The following is a 12,289-nucleotide window of genomic DNA, read 5'->3' on the forward strand; positions in this document are numbered from 1 at the left end:
GTGGGAGAAAGGCCAGGGGTAGAATAGTGATGAGCACTTGTAGTGATAGCTGAATCTGGGAAAAGAGAGTGTCACAGGTTTAATTTGAGTCAAAATCTCTGCTCACCTATGCTGAATCAAAGGCAACTTATACTGAGGTGAAAGTCATGGTCAAGTTTGGCCTTGAGTGGGATTTCCTTCCAAAACTTATGCTAGAGAATGAGGTTTTCCAGAAAGGTTTCAGCAGATTTTGGTTTTGGCACTCAAAATAGCTTCTGGAACATGCAAAATTAAACCAAGGACAGAGAAACCTTGTAACACCACACGCTATTCTTGCTACCTATCTTTAAAGTATTTGGAAAGATCTTCTTCAGCAATACCCTATAAACCAGCATGAGTCCTTATTAAATGCAGTGGTGTTACAGCTTAAAAGCAATTGCAGTAATTGCTTCTTCATCTTTCTTTCTCTCACCCCAGTCTCTCTGATTTGAAGCTTTCTAGCAGCATGATAGCCATGGCAGGACTCAGAGAGGCTCAGAAGGCCAGTTCCAGAAGCCTGTATTTCTCACCAGTGTCTTCTGGCAGAAGGACAGACCACAGAGCTGATAGCAAGCTCCTGTTGCCCAGGTTTTTTGGCTGGAGAACTAGGAAGGATAAACACCTCCTTAAGCGCTGTAAGATAGAAATAGAAGAGAAAGGAATGGAAATCCTCTCATAATGCAAGAGCTAGAAGCAGTCCAGCTGTTTTGTTTTATTCCCACCATGAGAACTACAGTCAGTCCCAGTGCAAGCTTGGCCACCTGTCAAATCAGGTTTGTGAACTAAAGCTTATTGGAATTTGACACAGTCTTGTCTTGGAGCACACTGGTATGGATCAATAAAGGCTCCTCCGATAGCAGTGACACAACACGTATGCTATCCACACGGTCCCAGATGCCCCTTGTAAATCATTAAAATACTGGCCAGTTCTAATCAGACCCTTTGGGGTATAACGTAATATACTATCGGAGAACTTGAAACAATAAATCAAGTTAGCACAGAGGTCAGTCTGAGAATGAACAGAGCTGAGGCTTGTGGGGTGATGTGCATGCAGTGTAAGAGATGCAACGAGAGGAGGTGAAATCCCAAGGCAGCTATGCAGATTGCTTTCTTCTCATTGTAAAACCTCACTACCTTTCTACAGAAAGAAAAAATGATAGGATCTAATCATATCCTGTAGCACAGATGATTTGAGGTCTACAATTTCCCAGCAGTTGTGTTGGCTCTTGGGATCACAGGTATTTCTAATAATTTCTCCTTTAGGTTAACTCATACCATATTTCTAAAGTAAATAACAGTTAAAAAATGTGACCCCTAAATGTCATAGATCACCTGCTGCAAAAAGATCTGACTTTCCTCTAGAGCTGAAAACCATTTAACCATTAGCAAAAAATAATTTGGATCCCATCAGAAGGCAGTTGCTGTGGCTGCACTCTTCAGCCTTGCTTGGAACACAGCAGGCACCTTTGGGAAGGAGATATTGTCTTGCAAGTGCCCAGGTGCTGGCAACTAGTAACAGCCTATGTGCTGCAGCACTGCTGCACAGACCTAAATGTTTGAGGCTTTCTCTTTGTTACAGATAGGTTGAGTCCCATCTGCATTTGTCAAGTGTTTTCTGACTCTGTGGACAACAGAAGTATGGGGTACGAGCAATTTCTGTGGCCAACATGAATGGTCACCACAAATGTCAGCTGGCAATGAGTGATACTGAAGGCTAACATTTCTGGTGTGTCTGCATGTGCCTTTCTGTTTCTTCCCTTACCTTTAGAAGACAAATATTGAGTAATTGTTTCTCATCTTACCTTAGGGCAAGGATAGCCCGTGATGAATATTCCATACGCTGAGACTATATAACTCTCAGCACTGCTGTTTAATTTCCCTTGCTTTCTGCTGCACTTTTCCATCAAACCTCTCTGCGCTTAGCCTAAATTGGGCGGCATGTTTTTAGAATCCATATAGCAGAATAGCTTGGTGCCTGAGTTTTAACCATGGAGCTGTCTTTTTGGTAGTGGCCTGCTGGAAAGGTATCTGATGCCCCTGCCATGATAGCTTCCCTTTAGCTCTGAAGGCCAGAAAAGGACTTTGCTTTTATCCTGTCAAAGCTGCTGTTATCCAGGTATGGGTTTTGCTGTGGGAGATGTGAGGCAAGTGTTCTCTTTGGGGTTTGTGCCGGTGCATCTCAAAGGGAGCTCAGCTGAAAGGTTTGGAGAGCAGTGCCAGGAGCTATCTCAGACCTCGCCTTTGGTAATGCAAGCCAGTAACTCAGAAAGTCACCATATCACAGTGGACAGAGTCACCATGAAGTACTGATGTTAAAGAAAAGGCCTAGCAAAAACCAAGGCAGTAAATATCTGATGGTGAAAAAAGAGGAATTTGGCCTGCTTTAATGACGTACCAACATCTCTAAACTGGAAGAGTGCATGGGGCAAGGTGGCTTAATATTACATTTTATCTCTAATTAAACCTAAAATAAGTTTGAATTTGTTTTAAACCTAGTGGAGAAATAGTTGAAATGATGGAGATGCAATAATCTGTTTCATCAGAATCGTAGCACAGCTTGGTGCGGGAACTTAATGAAGATTTGTTGGTCAACAGCAATCTCCCAACCCACTTAATGTGCTCTCTATTTAATTTGCTCTGCTATTGTAGTAAATTTGAAGCCCCCAGGTCAGACTCAGCTTTTGTGGCTCTTGCAGTCTCTGCAGTGTCAGCAGGAAGCATGAACCAAAGACTTCGAGCCTGGGCTTGAGAAATGTATATTTCTCTTAATGAAACCCAAAGCCAGGTGAAATTTTTGGGAGAGAGGAAACAGGATATGGAGCCCCTTTGGGGGCTGGGAGGTGTTCATAACACTCTGAAACTTGGCCCACATTTCTGATCTCCTCCCTTACTGCTACACAAAGGGTTTGTAGCTTTTTTAGACACACTTGGATCCATTGTATGTTGTGAGAGAACCGGCTGGGAAATTTGGTGATTCCTGCTCACCAGAGCAGAGGAAATGTGCGTTTCTGCTTTGTGTTTTTAGGAAAGTAGGAAGATGAAATTCAAAATGAAGCAGAGCAGATGGGAATCTTTCAGAGAATGACACTGGGAAACATTTAGACAAGCTTTGTCCCCAGTCCTTGAGCTCAGGATTTAGCAACTATACCATAGAGAGATTTAAGAAAGACAATGAAATGCATTTTGGCTTCAAATACAGTTCCTCCAGAATCCGATGAGAGTTGTGCACGTGAATCTGAAGCCAGAATATAGCCAGCAGTATGGGGAATAGATGTAATGTGAGAAACTCTCGTGCTATATTATTATAGTCTGAATTGTTTCCATCATTCTGGGTTAAGTAATTCCCCACTATCCATCTCTAAACTGTAAGCAGTAGAGCCTTGATGTGCCCCAGGGAGAGGAAGCAAACCAGTCTTTGAATCTTTACCCAACCTTACTGCTCATATTTTGCTTTCAGTGAATAACTGTTCAAATCCTTTAATATTTCATTCCCATAAAAATATATTTACCAGGGGTTTTTGTGGCAGCAGTAAGTCTGTGTTTATTATTTTAGGAACACCACATGACTGGCTTTAGAGAAAAGACGAGGTAGGAGCACAGAGTGCTGCAATCTATCAGGGAACAGCATGTTTTCCACCTGTTGAGGCAGCAACCACAATAACAGATGCACATCATAATTACCTGTACCTCAAAGGCAGCACCACGTCCTGCACCTTCTGCTCCCCACCTAGCAGACAGCTTGATAACAGAATTACAAAAGAGGAACAGCGAGAGAACGGAGTAGATAGCTCTTTGAGAAGAATGAAAGAGCAGTTCTTATTAAAGAGAAAACTGGAAGGTGGAAGATGAGAAGGAAAGATCTGAGAGACCATGATGCTAAAAAAGAGTGGAGCTGAAAAACTCCAGGAGCCTGCCTTATTTTTAGAGAGGTGGTCAGGTTTTTGCAAATGCCTTTTTCAAGGCTGCTTTCATTTGTGCTCCTATCATCAGGGATAATCTCTCCTGAGGGATAGGTGCCCCACACATCTAACGGAGCTCAATCCTTCCCAGGATGGGTGGCTCTGCAGTGGCAGGACAGGCTCATGCCTCCATGGGTAATGGTCTTGTCTCAGTGACAGGATTAGTGAGTGTGATGACCCTATGCCAAGGCCCTGTTCCTTTCCCCATCCCTGTCAGCAGGCACTGGGAGCACGTGGGAGCTCTGCTACTCCCGTTTGCCCCAGAGGGGCTGTGCAAAGAAAGGTCAAGGACAGAGTGGGGTGCAGGGCTGTGAAGCAGGTAAAATACCTTTGTTCCTCACTGCTAACCTGCTGTGGGGTCTTGTGACCTGCTCTGGCTACTGCAAAGGAGGAGGTAGCATTCAGCTGGGTGAGGGCTCCCTGAGCACATGAGCTTTGATGTGATTTGTACCACAGCAGTCCTTTGCAGGCAGAAAGGAAGAGATCCTTCCTTGCAGAGATTTGCAGAGGAAGAGAATGATCTCAGCCCCGATTTAATCTTGACAGAAGCAGATGATGAGAAGACTGTGTGCTGAGTTGGAGTCTTCCTTTGAATTCCTATGGTGTTGAAGGCAGAGTTATAAATAGACACAGTATCCTTTCTACCCTGGTACAATTCTGTCTGCAGCTCCCCATATAGACAGCAAGTCTGCTGGTAGGTATTTAGCAGGAATTAATTTAACCCAGTCTTCTCTTCTGTACTCTTTCACTCCAGGAATCCTGATGGCTGCCATAGCCATACAGACATATTTCCTCAATAAAAGTGTTCTGAGGAAGGCTGTTGATATTAAAAAAAAAAAACAAAACATTTCTGCCTGAAAATTCTATCCTAGTTATAAATAATTCAGAGAAGCCCCAAATGATAAAGAGTATATAAAAAATAATAAGAAAAAAGTCCCCTCTTCCCTCCCCTCCCAAAAAACTTATTAATCTTTCTTTTTTTTTTTCCCCTCATGTTTTGTTTCTGAATAGCACAGCACTTTCTTCATAGCCTGTTCCACATTTTCTCCAGGGCAGCCAGTTGGCCAGTTACCCCTTTCCCAAGGAAGACTCTTGTGGATATCAGCTGCACAGCAGTAGGAAATCCATCTACAGTGCTTCATGGCTATTAGATAGATCTTCAAGAAATTTAAATACAAGCCGGACTGGTGTTTAAAAAAAAAAAAAAGCCCTGCATTTAAGCATCTCACTCGGTGTTGGTTTCTCATGCTGGGCCTCCAGCAGGACAGCCTCCCAGCATGTCACAAACCCCAGGGTGTAAGGCCAGCAGCAGTGACCCTGTCTCACCCCACCCCTGTCCCTGCTCGCTGCTGGTGGGGCCGAGGCCCGAGGCGTGCTGCTGGGTGTGTGGCAGGCTGGCAAGCTGGCAAACAAGCTCAAGGTACTTGCCTGGTGGTCGAAGCTCCTGCGCGGCCGTGCCTCAGCTTACCTTTGTATGAGCAGTGCCCTTAGCTTTCCTCCTACCGTAACAGTCACAAGCAGCCTCTCTGCCTTTGGTTTATTCAAAGTCTATTTTTAATTGTGTTAATTATAAACCATCATCCCCCACCCTCTTTGGACCCACAGGCATCAGCCGGAGGGAGGCAATGAGCGGGCAGAGCTGAACGCTGCGTGTTGGCAGCGCAGGGCAGGCAGGGCAGCGCGACCGCGAGGCTTTCCTGCGCGTGGGTCGCGCCCGGGCCTCCCACGCAGGGCAGGACGTCTGCAGCACGGCCGCTACTTCGGCCCCGGGTTTTCACCCACCGGTGAAAACCACCCCCTCCGGAACAAAGCGGACGGGCAGGGCCAGGGGCCGGAGCTCGGTGCCCGCCTGCCTGCAGACGGGGGCGGCCGCGTACCGCCCGCTGGCGAGCCACGCTACGCCACGCCGAGGCCGCCACCTGGTGGCTGCGGAGGGCAGCGCGGGCACGGCCGTGATGTGCTGCGCCGCTGGGGTGTGCGTGCGGAGGGGAGCTGGACCGAGGAGGCTCTTGTTCCTGGGGCGTCCTGATCTGCTTCCATTTTTATGTTATTTTACTTTATTTCATTTTACTTTATTGTACTGCTCGTCCTGCAAATTGAAGCTTTTTATTCCTTTCTTTTTTTTTTTTTTTTCCATTCTAAGCTAATTGGTAATGAAGATGTGCATATTGCCTTTGATTTGGGTCTAAAACGGGCTTTTAAGACGACCACGTGCTGTGCTTGTGCTGCCTTGCAGAGCAGCCCTGCAGCCCATGGGCAGGTTTCTTTACGCAGGGAACTAAAGCCCCCTGTACTCACACTGTGAGACAAGGCCTCAGCACCAAGCTCCTTGCTGCAAGCTTTTGCTCCCAGTCTACATAGCAGATGTAGATATGGCCAAAGACAATTATAAAAGGTGCTGAGTAGCCCTTGCCCTTCATGAAGACAGGAATCTGCCTTACAAACAGCATTGGGAATGGCAAGGCGTGTTTTTCCTTGTTTCTTTGCTGCTTTTGAGCAGCTGGTTCGCCACAGTGGGCAGCATCCATGCCTCGGCATTCCAGAGTGTGGTAGCAGGAATGCAAACAGCTGCCATCCCCAAGCTGGCTTTGTGCTGCGAGTGTTTGTCCGCTGGGAGCCGAGATCCAGATGTGGCTCTCATAGTTTCCAGGCAGCACTGATCCATCAGATGACAGTAGCTATTGAGTGCTGCTCTGGTGGCCCAGAGACACAGAGATGAAAGTCTGATGTCTGTCAGCACTTCCCTTGCCATTCCTGTCTCCCTTCAGTTTTCACTTGAGTCTTCTCATAAAAGCAAATGCCCCAGAACATGATGTTGCAATGCTAATGGCCTTATTTTTGAGAAAGAAAATCATGAGTTTTGTAATGTTGAACTGCCAGAGAGACTTGGGATCCATTGAGCTTTGTTGTCAAATGCCTTCGTGCTCCCACTCCCACTGCCCATGTAGCTATTGGGAGCCTCAGCTGGGAACCCACCTTCCTTTTCAAAAGCATGTCACACAGCATGTCCTGGATGAATTTTCTTAAAGAAGGGGAACAATATTTAAGTGCCCTCTTGAAGAAAGATATTTTTGTCAGGAAAAAAAATCAAACCAATCTGATGAACAAGCAACAGGAAATCGATGTAGACTTGGAGCTGTTTCTGTGAGTGGCTTGTGCTGTATCCCAGCTGCTCTGCCTCTAAGCAGCCCCTTTACCCCCCAGCTCACAGGCTCCACCAATTGTAAAAGCAAGAACTAACCAGAGTCAGATTCGGGTTTCAAAATACAAACCATTTTGGATACAGAGAGCTAAGGGGAAGGGGGGCAGCTGATTCGTAAGAAAACTTCTAAGCATTATTGTAGCATAAATAATACAGCATCTTTCACCTCAAATGGCCTAACACTTCATAAAGTGATATGAGCTTCACTCGTTGCTGAAATGCAGCTATTTCTGAAGTGGAATCTGATATCCTTTTTTTTTTTTTTTTTTAACCAACAGAGAGCAATGTTTTAAGGTGGAGAAGGAAGGATATAATATACAGCCAACAGTAAGTGTAAGCTAAGGTGGCTTTGCAAAACGGGAAGGTCAGGTAAAATGTGTTTTTAGTAACAACAGACAATCTAGAGCATCTTAAACTTATATCCTTAGTTTGCAAATGCAATTCATTTCAAAGAGATCCAGGAAATTCAAGTCATGTTTTGTCCTCTCTCTTTTAGTGATACTGTTTTACAATGCTTTGCTAGCAGATTCTCTGGTTCTTTTCCTCTCTTCGCTTAATTTAATGTCCAGTTCTCGCAGCTGGCTGAGAAACCCTGTGTTTGGGCAGATGTCTCTGTGAGAACCCACTGTTTTCAGAGCGTCCACGAGCGTCATGTTTTCATGGATCATCAAAAAGGCAAGCACTAATGTTGCAGAGCGGCTCACCCCCATGGCACAGTGAACAAAAACTTTACCTGCAAAAGGAAGAGATGCAGCAAGGTGAGCAGGCTAAGGCATTTCTGAAGTGAAAGGAATGCAGGGAGGACAAATACTAACAAGCTGGCAGAACAGCCAGGATGATTGGCGCATACTCATTTATTCTTGAACAGCCTGAGATTGTGCTGTAGATCTCAGGCAAGGTGGTGCTTCATACTGAGCACACGCATCTAGCTTGGGCCTCTCAATAGTTATCAAAGAAAGTGCAGTTAACATAGCTTATCTGAAAATGCAGTTAACATAACTTATCTTGAAGCCCTATTAGCTCTAGAGAGAAGGAACCTAAGCACTGAATTTTGTAAATTGAACATTATGAATGCCCTTCCCTGACAGAAGCTATTGCATGGTGGAGTTTTTTTTTTTCATGTAACGTGGAAAGAGTGCTGTGGAAATTGGGTTGGTTGGTTTGAGGTAGGAGACTAAATTTCAAAAACTAGAATATTTTTCAAAAAATTGTTTCCAACTTAAATGAAGACTGCTGTGTAGCTCCAGGATGCTTTTGCAGCTGTTGAAGCCCAGATCTCTGGGGATCTGCTGGCCATTATGCTATAGGAAAACTCTCACCATGCAGGACAGTGGGGCAGAAAAACCTAGGCGGGATTCTCTGTTCTGACCCAAGCCTTGTCAGTTCTCAGGTATTTGTTTCCAGATTAAAATAGCTGAAATGTTCTGTTGAAGGAGAAGCTTTCTGTGACAAAACTCATTAGTGTAATTTTCTGTGGAAAAAAGAAACGGTTTTGGCAGAAAACTTTGGCCCAGCCCTGACTGTGATCATTGACAAGTTCCATAAACTCTGTAGGACAGTCTGACTGTAAAAACGGTCTCATAATTTACTGTGTCTCAGCAGCCCAGTGTGAGCTATAACTAGGGATTTAATAAAGCACTTCGAGTCAAAGCAGTAAGATCTCGCAGCCAGTCGGAGTCAGAGCAAACTCTGGAACAAATGGAAATTATGATAACTAGGCCATAATCCAAACTCTGCTGACAAAAATTCAGCAGGCTGCGGGTCAGACTCATAGCTTTTGACTTAGTTCATTAACTTGTGCTGCTTCTCTAGCTTTAATGGACACCCGGCCCAGGTTCCAGTTGTGAAGCATTTAGGCACATGAAGCGTTTCAGCCAGCACTTGCAAGTGCCAGCAGGGAGTGGGAGAGCAGAGCTGTCATGCCACTCAGACCATGCATTCCCAGGCTGGAGCCTGTCTGAGATGCAAGGGCAGGCCCTCAGACTGTGCCAGGAGGCAATTCCTGCAGGGTAAAAGCCCTGCAGTGCTATAGTCTTGCCCTCATGCTCCACTCCTGGTGTTGCCCCCTGCACTAAGGCCCGGTCACAGCCTGGTCCCTGCCATGCCTGGAGCAGCCTCCCAGCCTCTCTGCCCTCCTCCATGCCCATGTCCTCAAATGCTATGCTCAGCCCGAGCTTTGCTGCTAGTGCATTGAGAAGCCATTTGGCTCATGTTGAAACTTCTTCCCAGAGCTTCTCGGTGCCTCCCTCTTACCTCCTGAAGTGTTTAAGGCTTTGCCTATGAAATTGGCAGCATCGTAGAAGAAGATACTTAAATCAAAGGAAGGATCATCAAATGCTTCTATTCCGAAGTACTCTATTTGCAGATCTTTGTAATATTTGGCTCCTGTGTTGATGCTATATGGCCCATCCGCTGCATTAAGGATATGAGTTATGTTGAGGCTTTGAATAGTAGTTATACTCCTAGCAGCCCACCTGTTGGAAGACACGAAGGTACACTGGCATCATGCCTAACGTTCTGCTAAAACATCACCATTTAACGTTAGAGCCTGCTCCCTCTAGAGAAGGATGCAGGGATTGCAGCTTGCTTACAGTGTGGCACATTGTCCTCCGACCTACGCAACCGAAAAATGCAACGTGGTGGTATGGGAAGCAACCTGAGCACAAGCTTGCCTGTGAAATGCTGTTAGGTGAACGCGTCTCCCAGCAGTTTACCCCTGGGAACGTAGCTTGCTGCACAGACTGGTCAAGATCTTCCTTCAAATACTTGTGTAACAAGTTCTGCAGCTAACCTCTCACTCATAGTGTACATGAGTGGCAAGGGCAAGAATGCATCCAGATGCAGCACCTCATTCCTGGTCAATCATGCTTAGCAGCTGAGTTCTCCTCCTAGCCATAAACTACGACACAAGCTATTCCATAAAACAATGATCTTTTACAGATGAATTCATAAGGAGGAGGAGGAAGAGTTGGAAGAAAATTGTAGAATCATAGTAATGAAGTATTGCTCTGCCAGCCTCATCTGCATAACCTGCAGTAATCCAAAGAGAAGGAAACAACACCAAATAAAAGCAGTCAAAATTATGAAGCACCTGCATGAAAATTGTTATTCTATATTTTCAATCTTACTATCTTTGAAAGCAAGTTTGGATTTGGAATGCCAAAACCTGTGCTGCATAACTCGTTTGGGTCCCCCTCCACCAGGCTCCTGACCCTGCCAGCTCTATGTTTGACTCTGAGGGCTACTGTGCTACTGTGATCTCGTCTGCTGCCTGTCAGCAGTTTCCAGGGCAGATAGCGCTTCTCACAGTTGACACTAGTTTAGGATGAGTTCTTTAAAGACTTTTGGCAAGAATACAGATAATTCTTGCTTCGCCAAAATCCACTGTGGCTTGTGGAATATGGAAAAAAAACCTCAAGCAGACTATAAATTACCCTTTTGTCCATCATACTTTCCATGACATTTAAACACCTCGTGTTATCAGTTTTGGAAGCTTGTGTTGTAAAAACATTCCTGCACACCCAATAACTGGTCCCCAGTGGACCAATTCCCTTCCTCCTCCTCCCAGATTCCAATATAATCTTAATAATAGGACCATATGTTCTTACGCATCTCCCAGGTAAATATTTGGCCAGACTTGGTCCACATGGTTATCAGACCCTCCTCTGAACCAAATCAGTCTCTGGAGGTCTGCTAGTGCTGGTGTTTCGTAGGATGCTGGGACGCCTGCGCTGCTGCTTGGAAAGGAGTTGTCTCTGGTGTGAAGCATCTTGCTCTTCTCTTGCACACACTCAGGTTGTATCAGAGACAGCTTTTCTGAAATGAATTAAGAGGAATTATTTCATGCAGAAATAATATTCCCCACAAAGCATTCCTTCTCATTACCCTCCAAGCAGCATTACATTATTATAACTGGTGTGTGAAGTAGGGCCTGCAGGTGTTGCTGAAGGCATCCAGAGAGCAGGACTGACCCTGTGGTACAACTCTACAGGCATGTAATTCATCCCCTGAGAAAGCAGCAGCATAAGACGATATGATTTAATTTCTTTTCAAGTAAGGCTGTTGAAAAAAAAATGTCCTGTGCCACTCCAGCACAGTGCTGACTGACCCTCATAGGTGCAGGTATTGTTGCTGTTACTGCAGTGCTGATGAGTGTAAAATGGGAGAGCTCCAGTATTTTATGCTGGAGAAGTACAGAAGTGTTTGCGCACACTCCTTGTTAGCTGGAACTGCAAGTTTTTGGAAGAACGAGCCATTGGACTGGCTCACAACGCTTCTAGGGCCAAGGTGGGAATCTTAGGATGTCTATAGGACATATATTCTCACAGTGTATGTGCATACATAAACAAAGTGCATGTATATGTAATTGTTCTTTCATTTATAAGGATGCATTTGCACAGACGTGCACAAGTGTACAAGCATATATGCATATAAATAGAAACAGCAAATTTGAACCATTTTTTCCTATATCTCAGGTGAATATTCGTCATCTATACTGGTATGCTTGTGTCTTGTGTGCCTCAGCCTCTCTTCTGGGAGCTGTTCCACTTTGTATAAATAATATGATAACTATTTTGCCTCCAGAGTGAAGCCATTTCTCTCATCTGAAGGAGAGGGCACTTACCTGCAATGTAAAAAAAAAGGAGCATCTGAATTTAGGAAAATTATAAAGCTGAAAGTCCTGGTTTTGTAGCCATGTTAAAAATCCCATCTAGGACTGCTTTGCTCCCTTACAGATCCTGCAGTTGAATACATGGGCCATTTTTGCAACACTGCTCCTTTGTTGATGTTAAAGCCATAGCGTGGGAGCCACCTGAGAACTTGTTCAAACTGTGAGATAGGTGTCCTGTGCTTGTTCTGCAAAAGCTTATGTGATGTCAGCTTGCACTGTAATACCTGAATACCTCAGTCTAGAGTTTTGGTTTATTTTCTCAGCAATTCTAGGAAGCCCCTGGTAGACCTTTAGAATTCATCTGGTCTGTCCCTTGCCCCACCAAAGCATCAGCCAGATGGATGTTGCTCCTAGAGCGCTACCAACAACTTTGTCCTAAGCTGGGTGCCTTATTTTAAACAGTGTAGGCTGATGTGGGACACAAGCAAGCATGCTTAT

The 12,289-nt window shown here is 45.0% G+C and overlaps 1 protein-coding gene across 1 annotated transcript; it reads right to left on the reverse strand.

The window, feature by feature from the left end:
* Positions 1-7,685: 7,685 nt before the first annotated feature.
* LOC122160227 (dual specificity protein phosphatase 13-like) lies at positions 7,686-10,948 on the reverse strand. The gene is made up of 3 exons (XM_042818585.1): positions 10,788-10,948; positions 9,433-9,653; positions 7,686-7,912 (listed from the first exon to the last, which is right to left on the reverse strand). The coding sequence occupies exons 1-3, from the start codon at positions 10,946-10,948 to the stop codon at positions 7,686-7,688; spliced, it is 609 nt and encodes a 202-aa protein (XP_042674519.1).
* Between the last annotated feature and the right edge of the window lie 1,341 nt (positions 10,949-12,289).

This window comes from Centrocercus urophasianus, unplaced genomic scaffold, assembly GCF_019232065.1.
Source record: "Centrocercus urophasianus isolate 14NV4802_14NV808 unplaced genomic scaffold, USGS_Curo_1.0 seq_17, whole genome shotgun sequence".
In the NCBI taxonomy this organism is placed as follows: Eukaryota; Metazoa; Chordata; class Aves; order Galliformes; family Phasianidae; genus Centrocercus; species Centrocercus urophasianus.

What these genes read in the sequence shown, in the direction of transcription:
- LOC122160227 (XM_042818585.1), bottom strand. Translation starts at nt 10,948, where the DNA reads ATGCTTCACACCAGAGACAACTCCTTTCCAAGCAGCAGCGCAGGCGTC. An exon ending in AATATTTACCTGGGAGATGC is followed by an intron (nt 9,654 to 10,787) that starts GTAAGAACATAT and finishes GTCTTCCAACAG; the next exon opens with GTGGGCTGCTAGGAGTATAA. An exon ending in AGCCTTAAACACTTCAGGAG is followed by an intron (nt 7,913 to 9,432) that starts GTAAGAGGGAGG and finishes TTCCTTTTGCAG; the next exon opens with GTAAAGTTTTTGTTCACTGT.